General features: G+C 44.0%; 1 protein-coding gene and 1 long non-coding RNA gene across 3 annotated transcripts in view; both read right to left on the bottom strand.

Annotated features, from left to right (window-relative positions):
- The window catches only part of LOC102245912, a 113,312-nt gene that overhangs the window by 17,739 nt on the left and 77,380 nt on the right, over nucleotides 1-18,193 (bottom strand). Inside the window, exons 3-4 of one of the 2 annotated variants that reach the window (XR_313600.2) lie at nucleotides 10,429-10,565; nucleotides 1,766-1,969 (exon numbers count right to left, since the gene is read on the bottom strand). This is a non-coding gene — a long non-coding RNA (uncharacterized LOC102245912). Of the gene's footprint in view, nucleotides 1-1,765; nucleotides 1,970-10,428; nucleotides 10,566-18,193 lie in introns of those variants that run through there. The other variant, XR_001362174.1, reaches the window with a different exon arrangement.
- LOC102245614 (ribose-phosphate pyrophosphokinase 2) lies at nucleotides 16,181-17,363 on the bottom strand. The gene has a single exon (XM_005866455.2). The coding sequence runs from the start codon at nucleotides 17,300-17,302 to the stop codon at nucleotides 16,346-16,348; it is 957 nt and encodes a 318-aa protein (XP_005866517.1). The 5' UTR covers nucleotides 17,303-17,363; the 3' UTR covers nucleotides 16,181-16,345.

Here is an 18,193-nt window from a genome sequence, read left to right as displayed (position 1 = left end):
TATATCCAATGAAGAAAAAAGTGCTACCAATTAAACTAGGACAAACGGTTGCTTTTAAAATACATCCTGATTTCAGAGGTGAAAAAAAAAAAGAATGACTCTCTTTAGCAGAAGCATCCACTTTAAGAAGCAATGACTTTTCCACTATCATAAACCTGAGAGACGTGAGAAGCATTGAAAAGCAAAGCTCTTGGGACCAACCCTGAGAGTTTTCCCAGGATGGGGAACACCTATGGGGGCTGACATTCAATCATATGTTCCAAAGGTCTTCTAGAGATAAACTTCAGAATAAATAGAGAGATCTGCCAGGCCCAGGCAATTAAGATATAATTTTGGGTTAAGAAGCACCCAAATCTGTTCAAAACAGCCTAGACCAGTGGTCGGCAAACTCATTAGTCAACAAAGCCAAATATCAACAGTACAAAGATTGAAATTTCTTTTGAGAGCCAAATTTTTTAAACTTAAACTATATAGGTAGGTACATTGTTATTAACTTAACTAGGGTACTCCTAAGTCTTAGGAAGAGCCACACTCAAGGGGCCAAAGAGCCGCATGTGGCTTGCGAGCCGCAGTTTGCCCACCACAGGCCTAGACAACTTATCTGCCATTCAAGAATGCACAAAATTTGGTTTGAAACTATGTTTTAAGTTTTCCCCCTTCTAGTTTCCTATATGTAATCTGTACTTTGCGCCCGTCCTAACTCCAGTCCCTTTTCTGATTTGGGGTTCTAGATTCCCAACATCTCCATATCCCAACGTCCTTCCAGCAAACGACCTTTTTAATTAAATATGACAGAATTGTATTCAGTTGCTTATCTGCAAAGGTCCCTGAGACATTGCTTTTCTTTTTTTTTTTTCTCTGATGAGTGTCAATAGTTTATTTTGATGTAAAGACAGGAAGCTGGAAAATACACTGTATTTAAAATCTTGGAAACCCCCTCCCCCCCAGAACTAATCTGTTCAAACTCAGATAATTAAAAATTACAGCAGCAAAACAAAAGCACGAAAAAAAGAAAACCAGATGGAGAAGGTAGCCTGGGCCAGTAGTGTCACTTGGTGTGGACGACTGAGGTGCTGAACAGGAGCTTCTGTCCCTTCCCTTCCCTTCCCTTCCCTTCCCTCCTTTCTCCTCAGAGAGGGCATCTGAAGCAGCGGGCGTGTCCAGTTTCATGAAGGCTGCTTCCATAGCTTGGCTGAAGGAATTTTGGAAACTGGGCATAGGAACACAGTCCGAGTTATCACTCTCCCCAACACTGTCCACAACGGCAGGAGGGACTACGCTGTTTTCATCTTTCTTGGGAACAGTTTTGGGCCACACATCTGCTTTTGCTTTGCCAACTCTCAGCATCTGGGCAAACGAAGGGAAGGAGAGTCTTCCTCCAGGCTCCCAATGCAGAATGAAGGACTGCCCTGGCTCGCAGTGGGTGACCCAGGGGTCAGCAAAAAGTCTGCTTGGGAACCAGGACTTTTGCTAAGAGGAGAAATGGAGCCCTAACCGGTTTGGCTCAGTGGATAGAGCGTCGGCCTATGGACTGAGGGTCCCAGGTTCAATTCTGGTCAAGGGCATGTACCTTGGTTGCAGGCATATTCCCAGTAGGGGGTGTGCAGGAGGCAGCTGATGGATGTTTCTAACTCTCTATCCCTCTCCCTTCCTCTCTGTAAAAAATCAGTAAATATATATATTTTTTAAAAGATGCTTTTCTTAAAAAACAAAAATAAATAAATAAGAGGAGAAATGGAGACAACCTCATGGCCCTCAGTGCTGGTGGGACCCAAAGCAGAACCAGAGGAGCAAGTATAGGAATTAAAGGCAGGAAACGGCTGTAGATTCTCAGAGGAATGTGGACTTCTGGGTACTTGCCCTGTTTCTTCCATCTCAATCCTGCGCTCTCCAGGGCGCGCCTCTCCAGCCTTCTTCTGGCACTGGCCTTCCTCTTCTCAATGTCATCTGAGAATATCTCCAGGGTTTCCTAAGAGGCCACAGGAGAGCCAGTTCACAGATGCTGAACTCACAGGTGAGGGGCAAGTGAGAGAGATACATATGACTCTGTCGAACATCCTCAGACATGGGATTCCCAGCGATCTCCAGCACTGGTGCTGAGATGGCAGGGCTCTGCTCCAGGCTGCCATACCCCGCAGGAGCGGCGCACGTTCACAGGATGCAGGGAGACACTGCTACTGACTAGCTTTGTGTTTTAAACCAGTCTCTTAACCTCTCCAAACCTAGGTTTCTCTTCCGCAAATTGAAAGTAAAAACTATAGACCTTCTACGTTTGCAAAAGATACCCTCCTCATAATCTCTGCCTCTGTCAGTCTCTAGGTTCTGAGCTACGACCTGGAGATAAATGCGATATTGCCTCTGGCCTTATGGGCTCACTGTCTCCCTCTTACAAAATTAATGGCAGGACCCAGGCAACGCAACAAAGCAGAAAACCCATTCTGAGTAGAAACAGCACCAGCAGGTCAAACAGCAGTAGCTGAAACTGGCCTTGGTCCTCAGCATGCCTACATCTCGCTTCTGTTTGTGCTTAGTCCTTCCTAATGGCGTCCCACCCTCCCTCCAGAGGGAAGTGCAGCGCCTGTAAGAGGGAGCTTTCTGCACTCATTGTTCTACACCCCCAGCCTGACTAAAGCTGCTGAAGTGTCTAATATTCTGCAGTTCTGCCAGGTTAGCAGCCGGAGCAAATAAAGGAGGCCACGGTCAGCATTTCTGCGTCTCATCTAACAAACAAGGTCAGGTATTCCTTTGAACAATCCAGTCCCAATAGCTGTGAAACACACAGAGACAAAGAGGGGAAGGTTTTCCAGAGAGGCTGGTGGTTAGGCACAAGGTGGGTTTAAGTTTTCAGCTTTTGTTGTGGGAGAGGAAAGTTCTTCTCATCCCAGGCTTCACCTTTTCAGCGTGGGGAAAACGAATCCCGGGTAAAAGGCTCTTTTTGTATTCCTCTGCTCGCTGCACTGCCATGCCAGGTGCAGAACTTGGTTCCCTGGGGAATCAGAATGTCATTGCCCTCGAGGTGTCTGGCCATTCATCCCCATTCTTACCATTTATCACTATTACAAACTCAGAGCCTTGAAACAGATGAAAGAGAATGTTGGACAAGCGAGTGAAAGAAAGGGGTGCTCTGGAGATCAGAGCCAAGAGCTGAGGATCCTGCCAAAAGGGAACCTCAGTTGAGGGGACTGTGAGTTCTCTGGTCTCTCCCCCAGTTACCCTTGCCAGATAATCCCTGTAAATGGAAACCAACCTATGTCCACAAACACCCCTGTGTACCTTCTGTTTTTAACTCTCCAAGGGCACATTTTTCAATCTCTTTCCTTATAACAAATGGTGTAATTAATGTTATTCTGGCTAATGAAAAAGAGGATAACATTCTTTAGAGCAGTGGTTCTCAACCTTCCTAATGCCGCGACCCTTTAATACAGTTCTTCATGTTGTGGTGACCCCCAATTTCATTGTTACAAATTGAACATAATGAAAGCATAGTGATTAATCACAAAAACAATATGTAATTATATATGTGTTTTCCGATGGCCTTAGGCAACCCCTGTGAAAGGGTCATTCAACCCCCAAAGGGGTCGCGACCCATAGGTTGAGAACCGCTGCTTTAGAGAGAGCAAGGTGAGTTAAAATCCTGGGCCTCAGGACAAAACCACTTCTGCTGGGCTGCCCCTCCTTTGTTAAGTGAGCAAGCGCTTAAACACCATTGTCTGAGGATTGGTTCCTTTTACAACTGTTTAAGGAAACACTGAAAACTCTCTCTGAGCAGAAGAAAAGTGAGGCCTCAGTACAAACCCCAGGTGTTCTGTTGGACATCTTCACCTCGATGCTCCTCAGTACCTGGAAATCAGCATGTCTGAAGCGGAGCTCAGAACCCTCAGCCACAAACTTCTTTTTTTAAAAACATTTTATTTTATTTTTTAAGAAATGGCTTTATTGATTTCAGAGAGGAAGGGAGAGGGAGAGAGAGAGACAGAAATATCAACGATGAGAGAGAATCATTGATCGGCTACCTCCTGCATGTCCCCCATTAGGGATCGAGTCTGCAACCTGGGTATGTGCCTTGACTGGGAATTGAACCATTCCTGGTTCATAGGTCGTTGCTTAACCACTGAGACACACTGGCCTGGCCTTTTCACAGTTCCTGTCTGTAGGTGTCTGGTACCATCCAGACACCTGGGAGTCATCTTAGATACCTCCCCGCCTTCTCTCTCCCCCCATTCTATCAGTCAGCAAGGCCTGCATAGCTCTCAAATCCATTATTTCCTTATCCTTACTGCCCTGATTTCAGGATTCATTTCTCTGAGGTGGCCTCTGACAACCAATTGTTTTGTCTGGCATTTAGTTCTCCATCCTGTTTTGCTCCATTCCATCCTTCAAATGGAGGCATAAGCAACCTTTCTAAAAGGCAAATCCTATCCTGACTCTCACCTGCCTAACATCTGTTACCCAGTAAGTAATGCTGTTCCCTGGCATTGCTCATGAATGGACTCCTGCCTACTTTACAGCTTCAGCTCCTGCCACTCCTTCTTTTGTACCAAGCACTCTGGTCATGCCAAAAGATTTGAAATTCCTAATTGGCCCATAGCCTTTCACACCTTCATTCCTCTGTGTTTGCTCTTCACTGGTTCCTTATATAAATATTTACTAAGCACCTCCTAAAAATGTGCCAGCCACTCTTTAAAGCTCTAGAGATACAGTAGTGAGCAAGACAGCCCAAATCCGTGATCTCTTGGGATTTCTAGTGAGAGGACAGAATCAACCAGCCTCAAATATAAAAAAAAAAAAAATCTAAGTTCCTTTCTATTACATCTCGTCAGATCCCAGTCATCTCCCCGACTATCTTCAGGACTTTGTTGTGTATAATATTTCTATGCTTATAGATATACAAAGCTATATTAAAAAAATATAAAATTTACTCACATAAATACACATATAAAATATTCTTCAATTTTTTTATTTTATCCAACAATATATCTTGAAGGTAATTCTATGTCAGTATAAAAATAAATTATTTTATTTTATTTTTTTTCCAGTACATTGATTTTCTCTTGGGAAAAACCACCTCCCACTCTGTTTATGTGGCTGATCACCTGAACTTCTCCATTCAGGAGGAGGGCTATGACCCATTTTAGGCCAATTAGTGTCACAGGAGTGGTTCAGGGGTGGATGTATGCCTCTGTCTGGGCCAATGAAAGTCATCTCTGAGAATTCTGCTAGTTGCTATGCTGATGGTCTCCCCGGTCTCCTCTCGCCCTCATGTCTAAACCCATGAGCCTGAAACATTCCATCATTTGCAGCAGTCTTCTCCAGAGAGCCATCTGGGATTTGATGTTATCTTACAATCTGATTCTGTATGTCTCCCATATTTTAAGGATTTAAAAAAAATCATTGCTGGCTCACAGAGAACACTACATTTTGCTTTTCAGGTCAATTTTAGACTTTTAAGCTAACTCTCTGTTGCTTCTGTTACATAGTAACCGGCACATTGCCTTGTGATTATCTATGTGCTGATCTGCCTTTGGACTGGACTCTTTTCAGATAAACAATGACTCATTACCTGTCTGTCTGGCATTTGGTAGTCACTCATAAATATTTGTTGAATAACTAATTAAATAAAAAGTTGACCTTACATTCACCTTCCCTGGATTGGTTCAAGAGACTCTAGTGCTTTTCAAAGTACAAAGTCTTTGTACTACCCTGTGATGGATTGAATTATCAGCAAATATTTACTCCCCTCACCAGGATTCCATGAGCACAGGATATTTCCCTTCCATTGACTTTTGTCTTGGTCATGTTTCTCCCTTTGGCCAATGGGATATTAGCAGACAAGGTGTGAGCAGAGGCGTGGCATCTGCTTGGGTGGTAGGGTTTGCCATCTCACACTCCTGCTTTTCTCCATGAGAAGAACCTGCCTCATGTAGATGTTAGTTCACGGAGGATGAGACGCATGCGGAGCAGATCTGGACCAACAGGTTGGAGCCTAGTCCAGCCTAGATAAGCTGTACTCAGTTTACCTGCTGATGTGTGAGTGAGTGGAAAGGAGGTGCTTATTGCTGTCTGACACTGAGATTTGCATGGTTAGTGATGCATTATTATTGTGGCAATACCCTACTGATACACATCCACATCAGAACTACCGGAGTGTTTATTATGAATGAGATTTTTAAGCTCCACCCTAGACCTCATAACTAATAATCTAGAGTGTTTTTAGAAATCTGTATTTTAATGTTAATAAGATCCTCAGGAGGTTGTGATGCTTACTCCTGGGCTACAGCATTGACCACATTGCTATTTTCAGTGATGTGGAAAGGGCAGTACTGGTACTCAGACAGCTGCTACACTGACCTACAAAAAACTGTTCTGAGAAATTTGGGGCTGTAAAGAAGCCAGGAAACATGATTTTCTCATGGAATCTTTTAAAGGGTTTGCTAATTGAGAAACCTAAAGGCTTCTTGAGTTGACTTATAAACTTAGCATTTCTCAAAAAGCTATCCTTTCAAGCAGGTGTCTAGTTAATACCTTTTGTTTAAATTTGAATGTTAAAACTAATTGGCCTGTAGAACATTCATTAATTAAACACGTACTTAGTAAGCTCTTACTAAGTATTAGGCATTCGGAAGATGATGGGGAAATCCAATATGCCTTCCAGCTTAGTCAGCCACATTCCCTCCTTTGCAGAGGTGGGAGTTACTGGGAATGCTTTCCTGGGATGACTTCTGTCCTTTCTTTAGGCACCCACTCACATTTGTTCTCTCTGGGGCCCACCTTATTCCTGTCTTGCGAAGAGAATTGTTTTTAGTAGTCATAGAACAAAGCAATCTCTCTTCTGGACGCTGAGTTCACCTCAGCACTCTGCCCCAGGTTCCTTTGTCAGTGTACTGCATCCTACCAGGAAATCCCACCACCCAGCAACCCTGTAGGTGGCCACGGCTCCGGAACTCAGGTTCTGCCATTCCATTCAGTGTGCTAGTCCTACTGGCCGGGAGCATTGATCCTGACCAAGAAACTTGATCTCGGAGCATTCCTATACTCAACTTTCTGGACATAAAATCCATGCTTTGGAAAAGCATCTTCAGTAGCAGACAGAACAAAAGCATTGAAATCTGCAAGGAGTTGCACTGTGATTAACATGCTGCAGAAGCAGATATTGATTTGTTTCTTTGCTCATCTGAAGCTCATCTGCTCACCTCAGAGAATGGTTTACTGAATTAACCTTTGGTCACAGACTACACAGAGCACACAATGTACTTATTTTTCTCCTGACAATATAACATAATGTACCAAGCAAACTGCCTTGTGCCTTTTTTTCATATTACTCATCCAAACCACAGCTTTGCCCTGTGAGACTGACCTTCTAAAAGAGACAGCTAGACTCATAATAATGATGTCATCCTTGTCATTTTATATGGGCAATTCCTAATGGTATCAATTGTTGTAAAATGTAAGTATTTCTAGAATAAGATTTGTGCCTTTGATATGTTGTTTGCTACTTGGAATGCCCTAAAAAGTATTTAACAACCATTAAATAGGGGAACAGAAGCAGTAAACTGTGGGCTGAACATCTCTAATTCTAGTTCTCAGATAAGTCGGTAACACTTGGAAGTTCTGTTTCCATCCCTGAGAAATATAACCAGTGAACATTCAAGAACTACCAGCAGTGATCCAAATGGCACGGCTGAAGGAAGCCCGCACTCCCTGCTGAAACTGTTCCTGGATGAAGGTCAGGATTGGAATCACCACGGCCATTTGCCCTCTGAGGCAGTGCTATCACTATCCCACCCACACTCTCTTTTTCTAGGTTGGGGCTCCCAGTCCCCTCCAGTGCTCCACATTCACTGCGGGTGTTGACTGCTAATAGCAGCTCACAGCTCCCCTTTCGTTGGGCAGCTGCCCTGAGCCAATGGGAGTCCCAGGAAACAGGAAGGTCATGACCCCCTCTCCAGGAGAGTGGCTTGTAGCCAATGGCTGACTCTTAGGGGTGGTATAAAAGTTCAGCCCCCTTGTCTCAAGGCAGAACAAACTGTGGTACAACTCATGCTCTAGAACTCGCCCTGAGATCAGGCTGAGGCAAGGCCATCTTGGGAAACCACGTCTTTTTCTACCTATTTCCCTTCCTTATTCTGCTTCCCTCACTCTCTTACAGGTTTTTCCTGAGAGTACTCTCTCATTCTGTCAATAAATTGTTTACACAAGAATCCCCATTCAGATTTTGCTTCTAAGGAGCTTGTCCTCAGAAACCCACCCAAACAGGATGAAGTGAAACTTTTTTTTAACAATATATTGCTATCTATAATAATAAAAGCGTAACATGCTAATTAGACCGGACAACCGAACAACCTTCCAGACATCCTTCCACATGAAGCCGTGGTGGCAGGGGCCAAGGCAGAGGTGGTTAGGGACGATCAGGTAGGCAGGCAGAATGGTTAGGGGCAATCAGGCAGGCAGGTGAGCAGTTAGGGGTGATCAGGCAGGCAGCAGAGTGATTAGGGGCAATCAGGCAGGCAGGCGAGTGGTTAGGGGCAATCAGGCAGACAGGCAGAGTGGTCATGGGTGATCAGGCAGGCAGGCAGGGAAGTGGTTAGGAGCCAGTGGTCCTGGATTGCAAGAGGGTGCAGGCCGGGCTAGGGACAACCTCCACCCCCACACTCCCCATGCACGAATTTCGTGCACCAGGCCTCTAGTTAAGAATAAGGTCGCTGAATCCCAAACACTAGTTTGAAACTCTGAAGATGTACTTAAACACCACCTGAACTATAAGAAGCTGCCAATTGGTCAGTTACAGTTACAAAAGACATTGTTCTGGATACACTGTTCATAGACAGGTCTTCATTTGAATAGAAATCTTAAAATCCAGCAGGATTGCAAATACGAATTTTTCCTTCATGGAACAATTTACTTGTGATCACAACATTCAGGTAATAACAGAGAAACAGCAGAATTTTCAGAAATGAATGACTAAATAGTAGTAACAAGAATAAGAAAATAGGGAAAATACTATCAACAATAAAAAATATTTTTAAAGAGAATAATAAAATAGATAATTACTATTCATCACAGGTAGGGTGGTAGGCATTTTGTCCAAAGGCCTTCTGCATTACATTAACGTAACTCTATGAACACCCAGTTAGCATAGCAAGGACCCCATTCAAGTGTGATTCACGTAAAAGACATTGGTCTCCATAGCTGCCAAATAACCAGAAGATGGTGGAAAACTGCTACCAAGACCGGAGCACCTCCCTCTGAGTGAAAGATCAGTCCTTTCCTTTTCAAAACAATTAAGGTAATCATCACCTCCATCGTCTAAGCCTTCTCCTTCTCATTCAAAGCAGTCTCTGGAGCACTTTTAGTCTCTTTTATGTTTCGATTTAATGTACTGTCTGCTCACTAGAAGCTGTGCTTTTAGCTGAGCTACTAAAAGCAAGAACGCATTAATCAAACATTAGCACTTTAACTCAAGTATAATCTAGAAGTGGCAGACAGTGAAATTCTGACACGTAATACCCCTAACCTTTTTGGGGCATTTGTCTAGAATGTTGACACACTTCAGCAGGTTCCCTTCTTTCCCAGGCTGGAGTCGTGGGTTTTTAGGTATGTACTCCAGCTTCCTTTGAGACATGGAGATATCTAGAAATTTATTTATTAATTGGTTATGCATCTCCAGAAAAGGTACACATGTGCACTTTGTCTTAAGATCAATGTCAAAGTGTTAGTAATGAATTTCCATTGGCAGGGAGATGGCAGGGCCTTGTGAATCTGGGCACCGCCCCATCACAAATGCTGCTTGGAGATTCATAAACTTCGTCCTCTAATGGAAGAAATGAGAGTCCCTCTCTGTGTGCTCTGGACATTTCCCTCTCTTTTCAACATTTTTCTCTCAGTCTTTCTCTTTTGGACAATCTTATCAGTGGACATATGGGCTTTAACATTACTGTTCTTAAAGCATACATTCCCCTCCCTTGATCCCAAATCAGCAACTTCTTGATTTCATGTCTCTGCTTCACAGCAAAACGTATTGGAAGAGTGGTCTCTACTTAGTGCCTTCTCCTCCTTACCTCTCACTCACTCTTTTCTCCGGGTCAGGCTCCCATGCCCCCCTCTCCACTGGAACTGCTCTAGTTGATTCATCAGTGACCTCCGTGTTGATAACCCTATGAATGACAGATATTTTTCTGTCCTTGTTTCATTTGGTCTTTCGGTGGCATTCTCAGAATTTTCCTTCTCCTGACTCCATGCAGGGGTGTGCTGGCAAAGTGGCTCCTAGCTGGAGAAGCCCTGACGTGTATCCGTTTCCTTTTCCCACAATGTAAATACTCCCATCACAGCTAAATAAGGTTCCCAATGGTTTCACCACAGCTCACATACCACTGCTTTCATGAAAGGAATCCTAACACCACTCATTCCTGGTTTTCTCCTCTTACCTCTTACCTTCTGCTTCTTGCTCTTTTTGTTGTCCTTCCTCTAAAATTCTAAACGTCCATTTTCTTTAGGCCTTGGATCTGGGCTCTCCTCTCTCCTCCTTTCTTTCTTCATGGAAGATTTCAACTCTCTACATGGATTTCTTTCTTTAAAACAAAATTTAAAACAGGATTTATTTTTATAATAGGCAATAACATAGAAAACGGAAATGATATAAAAATACGTTAAGAAGTCTCATGCCTATTCCTCTCCATATCCACCTCTTCCCCGTTACCCTTCAGGTAAGCACTTTTATTAGTTCCTTGTGTATTCTTCCAGGGTTTCCTTTTGTAAATGCAAATGTTTCCTGTTGTATATGTATGTGTATTCTTAGTTTTCCTCTTTTTTATACAAAAGGCTGTATTATAAACACTATTCTGCAGCTTCCTTTTTACTTCACTATGCTAGAGCTTTTTCTAGCATATCAGTAGAGCTATCCACATGATTTAAAAAAATACCATCTAAATGACCACTACCAAATATATATATCCAATTCATACCCCCTTCTCTGAGTTATAGACTTTTCAACTGACTACTTGACCCTTGATATCTCAAATTTCTATCAATTTCCAAGTAATACACTTGTTTTTATCTCCTGTGGTGGATGATATTTGATTGGTCCACCCCATTACAAGGTCAGAGCATCATTTCCCCAGATGCTATGAGTGTTGGCTGCTAATGGCTCACAGCTGCCCTCTTCTCTGGAGAATTGCCTTCAGCTGCAGTGACCCACCTATTCCTGGAAGTTACCCTCACAACCACCCACTGACTGACAGTGAGTATTTCAGCAAATACCAAGCTGGCTACTTCTTCACAAGATTTGAAGATGTATAGGGGATTGCCTGAGCGCATAGAGTATTTCTGGAGGGGCTGTTCAGAAAATCTGTGCCTTGAAATGATCCATTGAACATAGGCACAGAGAGCATATTTATCTGCTGTCTTCCTCCCATCTTCTGTGGCCCATTGGCTAAAGGCACCATACAGAGAGTAAACTCCCTGCTACTCCTGCTTATATCACTTGGTCTCTCTGGCACTTCATTTGAGTTCAGAAATGTTGGGAGGAGGTAGAGACATGAGGGGTGGGCCTCAGGGAAGTCTGCGCAGGGCCCATGGCAGAGTGGTGATAAAGGCAGAGCAAGCAGCTTTGGGAGACAGACGAGGTCATGAGAATCTAAGGAGGGGGATGTAATGCCTTCTTCTGAAAGGCTATGTGGCAACTTACCTGGATATATAAAAGATGGGAAGGGAATTTAATTAGGAAATTAAAAAAAAGAATACAAATGTAGGGATATATAAGGTGTCCCAATTTTGATAGAAAACACAGGTTTATAATTAAAAATTGTAAATTTTTTATTGATTCATAAAGTATACAGTATAGGGTTATGTATGGAATAGCACATCGGGTAAATGGCCTCCACGGCTTTGCTGGCACATAGGCAAAGCCGTGGTCTTCATTGGTCTTCATTGTCCCTGCTCCTGGGCCATAATTGGTACTTGGTGCTGCTTATCAAATTGAAGGGATTGAAATCAAAGGGCAACAGATATTAGAATCTGATTCAATAAACCAAGTAAAATTAGGCTTTGTTGTTGTTGTTGTTGTTGTTAATGCTCATGCAAAATTCAAATCTTGCGTGAATTTTGGGACACCCTATGTAACAGCCAGGAATAAGGACATTCCAAGATGTATACAGTTTTTATTGCTAAGCTTTCTAGTAGCCATGACCAAGAGAAAAACCTTGTCAGGTCTATAATTCACAGGGTCGATAAAAGATAGTATAGAGATTCAGAACCTGGGATTTTGGATCAGAGCCATCATTTATGGACTCAGTCACTGCAAGCAACAACTCTCAATTTCCTCATTTATAAAATGGGGTAATCAATGGTGTCTACCTCACCAGGTTGTTGTGAGGGTTAAATAAGATAATAAATGTAAGGAACTTGAAACTCTGCTTGGTATATAAAAAGCCTCAATAAATATTGGCTATTATAGTAACAAACTAGATGCATGTTGCACGAAGAGATTCGTGCAATAGGCCTTCCCTTCCCTTGGCTGGTGGCACCAGTTTTCCTCTGGCACCCGGGACCCAGGCCTTTGCTCTGGCTGGGCTCCAGCCAGAGCCCCCCCTCCACAGCCATCAAGCTTCGCGGCTCCGCTGATCCCGGGGCCGTGAGGCTTCGCTGCTCGGCCAGCTTCGGGTACGTTTGGCTTCGCTCCACTGCTTGGAGCCTACGTATGCAAATTAACCGCCATCTTTGTTGGCAGTTAATTTGCATATCGTCCTGATTAGCCAATGGGAAGCGTAGCAAAGGTACAGTCAATTACCCTTTTGTCTTTTATTAGATAGGATTGTGTCCAGTTTTTAATGTAATTTTTCTTGATGAGAATGAGGGAATTGAAGGCAGACTTCTGAGGTTCTGACAAGGAGATGTGGTAGAATATTTTTAATATTTCCTACAACTTTTGTGATATCATACTATGTTAGTACAGTTTGGGAACTATTATTATATTTAAAATTCTTTTTTCTTGAAATATTAATGTTTATTGCATGTAATATTATCATATAAGATCATTTTTCTTGAATAATTGGTGTTTACTGCATGTAACATTATTATATTTAAAATTGTTTTTCATGAGATATTAATATTTATTGCATGTCTTATTATATTTAAGATCATTTTTCTTAAAATATTAATGTTTATTGCATGTAACATTATTATATTTAAAATCATTTTTCTTGAAATAAAAAGTTCCCATTTAAAAAAAAATATTTTTGAAGTGTTAATGTATTTTAAGTATATTTTGTGCATTAAAATTTAATTAAAATTATTGATTATATGTTTAAAGGTTATTGTTTGCCCCTACTCTGTAGCCACACATTGAGCCAGCAGTTTTTCCTGTTTGCTCTGATAGGTGAAGATTCTGTGAACGCGGAATAAGGGAGAAGAGGGAAAAGACTGCTGTGTGTCTCTAAGGCAGGGGTGGGCAAACTTTTTGACTCGAGGGCCACAATGGGTTCTTAAACTGGACCGGAGGGCCGGAACAAAAGCATGGATGGAGTTTTTGTATGAACTAATATAAATTCAAAGTAAACATCGTTACATAAAAGGGTACGGTCTTTTTTTTTTTTTAGTTTTTTTCATTTCAAACTGGCCGGATCTGGCCTGCAGGCCATAGTTTGCCCACGGCTGCTCTAAGGGGTGGCCCTGAGTTGGCCCCTTTCTGGGTTGATGATGAATGCGGGGCTCAAGGGCTGAGAGGGTCTGCTTTGTCCTCCCAGGGAATCCCAGGAAAGATTAAGGTCTGAGACTCTCTAGCCCTTTGCTCTTGTGTGTGAGGGGATAGGGAGTGTATATGGGGGGGGGGGGGGGGGGGGGAGGCAGAGGGGGTAGAGTAAGAAATCTCAGCATTGCAGGTCAGTCCTGAGTCTCCCAGCTTGGAATAGCCAGCCGTGCATCCACGCTTGTGTGAGACAGGCTCAGGACTATCTCAAGGAGGCCTGGCAGATTAGGAGATGCTTTGTATTGGGAAGAGAGGGCCCAAGAGCAGATGTCAGCACTGTCCTTATATCCAAGGCCAGATGGGAACTCAGTTGCCTCTGTGGATGCCAGCGGGGAGAGATGCTGACAATTGGTGACTTCTAGGAACAAGGCATAGCAGAGGATGCTAGCATGGACAGATGACAACCAAGGACCAGAGGAGCCCTCTCCATGTCCAGATGTTCTAACAGTCCCCTCCAAACTCTCTGGGGAGGGAGAAAAACCCTGAATGGACTGAGTTTACCTGGAATTGACTTGCTTCCAGTTCTGCCATCAAGTAGAATGGGGACTCATGATAGAAACTGGAGTCAGTTATGGGAAATACAGGGTTTTAGATAGCCAAGTTTTGTGGCCAGATATATTATAACCACTACATACATAAGGCTGAACTGAGACAGCAGAAAAGGCCTCTGATAAAAAGCAAGAGTAGAAACATTTTCTACTCTGGAAGATAAAAAAAAAGGCTCAGGTTAAAAAGAGGATTCTAGGCTGCAGAAAAAGTTTCGGACAGAAGAGCAGTGGGATTATGTCTCCTTGCTATGTAGGCGGGAGTTTTGGTGACACTTGAAGCAGTTGACAGAAAAATGTAGCAGAATGGCAATATGTCACTCAACAGGCTCTCTCTTGATGCTCTAGAAAGCATGCGTCTGTAGTTTGCATTCAAGATTCATGGCATTACAATTAATCTACAGGGGAGGGGGGAAACAGATATCTGTAAGTATCTCACGTCTGGTATTTCCCACCTCTGTTCAGAGATCCAGATAACTGAATTCAAAATATGTAAATCTTAGAAGGAGGAAGTGGATAAAAATAGAGGTTTTCCTAAAACAGATATATTCATTAAAAGCAAAAGTTCTCAACCCTGGCTGCTCGTTCGAATCAACCACGAAGCTTTAAAAAATGTGGAGCCTGGGATTTGCCATCTCCAAGATTCTAGTTTAATCAGTCTGAGTTTGTACTTGTAGGGTGCTAGGGGGCGAGGGAGGACAGGAAACGTGACTTTGTACTGCTGAGCACCAGCGGCTTGGATCCTCCTATGGAAAATACCTCTAGCTGTCCTCTTATATTAGGAAGAGCTTTTTCAATTTTCAGTTGGGCACATGGTCACCTAAAATAAAGGCTGTATTTCACAGTGACCTTTGCCTCAAGTGAACTTTGGCTGTTGGATTATGTTATCCAGCTTCCTCTTGTCTTCAATGAGAATTTAGGATGAACTGGGCTATAAGTAGCAGAAAATCCAGCTCAAGGTGGTTTAACAATAGGGATTCATTTTTCTCCCACAATAGGTCTGGAGGTTGGCAATCCAGAACTGAAGAAGCCGCTCAAATACATCATCAAGTCTGAGGCTCTTCTGAAGTTTCCACTCTGCCATTCTTAGTATAGTGGCTTCTCACATGATGGTAGGTGACAATGGTTGCTCTAAGCATCACTTTCTTGTTTAAGGCAGGAAGAAGATGGAGGGATGGCTCTGGCTTTATCTGTTCTTTTTATTATTATTATTTTAAATTTTTTTTATTGATTTTAGAGAGAGAGGAAGGGAGAGGGGGAGAGAGAGAAACATCAATTGGTTGCCTCCCACACACCCTCCAGGGATCAAACCCACAACCTGGGTATGTGCCCTGACCAGGAATCAAACTGGTGCACAGGACAATGCACAATCAACTGAGCCACACTGGCCATAGAAATTCCCCCGAGCATACTTTCATATTTAAATCATTGGGTGCATGGCTAGAACTGTGGCCTTGACCATCCTCTCTCCCACCCCCCTGGAACAAGAGAGGCTGCTAATGAGTATTTAAGTTTTCTAACCTCTACACTGGGAGGGAGAAGGGGGCTAAAATGGATGTTGGATCCGCTGACCAACATTGCCCATCATATTCACCTACTACATCTCATCAATCATTATTTCTGCTCACTTCACCTCATGGCATCATTCTTGAATCTCCACAGCCACCTCCCTAATTCAAAACCGCATCCCCTATAGCCTCCACTTAAAAAAACACACACCTCCAAAATGGTTTCTATTTGTTATGTGCTTTTGCTGTAGTATTTGAGACTATTCAATTCTGCTATAAAAGACAAAACAAACAGGATGGATGTAACTCTTGTTGGGGTCCAGCCTCAGCAGGTCCAGGGGTTCCCAAAGGTGTGGACTGAGTCCACGAAGAATGAAGGACACAGAGGCAGCGTTCAGTTGATCGGTCTGGAGGTGCAAAGGAAGAAACAGTGGGTGTTGGAGGGCACAACAATTTGATGTCTTGCGTTCTAACTGCTGAGTCCTAAAGCTAAGAATCAGGTAAAAACACACTAGCCAGAAGCCAGCAGGCTCGCTCCGAGCTCCCGTCTGGATTCACAGCGGCACGTGGCTGAACAGGTAGGACAGGGATTCACCGTTGTGGGTCCTGCGAATCGCTTCGGCCAAGATCATCGACATGTCAATAACGTGGATCTTGGAGCAGTGACTCATTTTGTCCTCTTGCGGGATTGTGTTTGTGACAACAACGGCCTCAAAGGGGGCACTATTTATTCTGGAAATAGCCGGCCCAGAGAAGATCCCATGGGTAAGGATGGCATAAACTTTGGTGGCTCCGGCCGAGATCAGCTTGTCAGCAGCGTGGCAGATGGTGCCACACGTGTCAGCCATGTCATCCACGAGGATGGCCACACGGTTCTTCACGTTGCCCACCAGCACCATCCGGTCCACTTCGTTCACCTTCTTCCCCTTGTGGATCAAGGCAAATTCCACATTCAACCTGTCTGCTATCGACGTGACCCTTTTGGCTCCGCCCGCGTCTGGGGACACGATGATGCAGTTCCTCCAATCGGCGATGTTCTCCCGAATCCACTGCAGGACCGCGGGCTCCGCGTACAAGTTATCCACAGGAATGTTAAAGAAGCCCTGGATCTGAGGAGCATGCAGGTCCATGGTGATGATGTGGTCTGCGCCAGCGGCACGCGAGAGCATATCGGCCACAAGTTTCGCAGTATTCGGAGCACAAATCTGGTCCTTCTTATCCTGGCGGGCGTAGGGGTAGCACGGGATCACGGCGGTCACCCGGGACGACGACGCGATCTTGCAGGCCTGGATCATGAGGAGGAGCTCCATCAGGTTGTCATTGATCACCCCGCAGCCGCTCTGGATGATGTACACATCCTTCCCTCTCACGCTTTCAAGGATCTCCACGCTGGTCTCCTGGTTGCTGAACTTCTTGGTGACCACCTTGCCCAGCTCCAGGCCCAGCCGGTCGGCCACCCGCTGGGACAGGTCCTGGTGGGAGCTGCCGCTGAACAGCATGATGTTGGTCATCTTGGGGCTCGATGGGGGCGCGGCGGAGATGGACGCAGCGGGGGCACCGGAGCCTTCGCCGGGAGCGGGAAAGCACACAGCCGGCCGTGGGAGGAGCGCCAGATGTTGGGGTGCAACCCCAGCAGGTCCAGGGGTTCCCAAAGGTGTGGATGGAGTGGGCAAAAAAGGAATGACACGGAGACAGCGTTCAGTTGATCAGCAGCCTAGCCAGGTTCTCTAGCCAGGATCTCCAACCAGGTTCTGTGTTTTATTGTCTTGTTACATCTGTATTTATACCAGTTGATTTTAATCCTGTCAATTTCTATTCCAAAGGTTAGGGCGTTTCTTATCTCCATTCCAGGGAGTAAAGATTATGTAGCTTAAGGGTGATTGTTCGTAGTTAAAGTGATTAACTACCCGCCTGGCATTTAGTTAAGGGGTTTTATTCCCTCCCTAACTTCAGGGAAAAATCCCTACCTGGGGAAACAACCTTTCTCGGAGAGGTGACCTTGGTTAAAACACATAGCGCTAAGAAGGTGAGCAAACATATTAAGAACAGTATGCCATATACGCCAGGTCCCTTGAAACATATGCTGTGCAGATGTTTCTTTCCTGCAGCGACTGTGTCAAGCAGCAAGGATGGACTGGCTTCCGGCATCAGATCTTAAATACATCTTGTATTAGTTCGGCCCCAGGTTATATAATACCCAACTAACAGTGATTTAAACAGTATCTCACATTTTAAAAAAGTCCAAGGTTGGAGGATTTTATGGTTAGTCAAGTGAACTGTACAATGTTATCAAGAATCCAGGTCCTTTCCATCTGTATCCTTAGTGTGCTGACTTCTGTGCTCAGTCTTGTCCCCTCGTGCTCTTTCTGCTCCATGTATCAGATTCTCACACAGCCATCAAA

The sequence above is a fragment of the Myotis brandtii genome, unplaced genomic scaffold, assembly GCF_000412655.1.
Source record: "Myotis brandtii unplaced genomic scaffold, ASM41265v1 scaffold230, whole genome shotgun sequence".
Lineage (NCBI taxonomy): Eukaryota > Metazoa > Chordata > Mammalia > Chiroptera > Vespertilionidae > Myotis > Myotis brandtii.
The sequence above is the reverse complement of the archived record's forward strand: the minus strand, read 5'-3'. Positions and strand labels throughout refer to the sequence as shown.

What these genes read in the sequence shown, in the direction of transcription:
- LOC102245614 (XM_005866455.2), bottom strand. Translation starts at nt 17,302, where the DNA reads ATGACCAACATCATGCTGTTCAGCGGCAGCTCCCACCAGGACCTGTCC.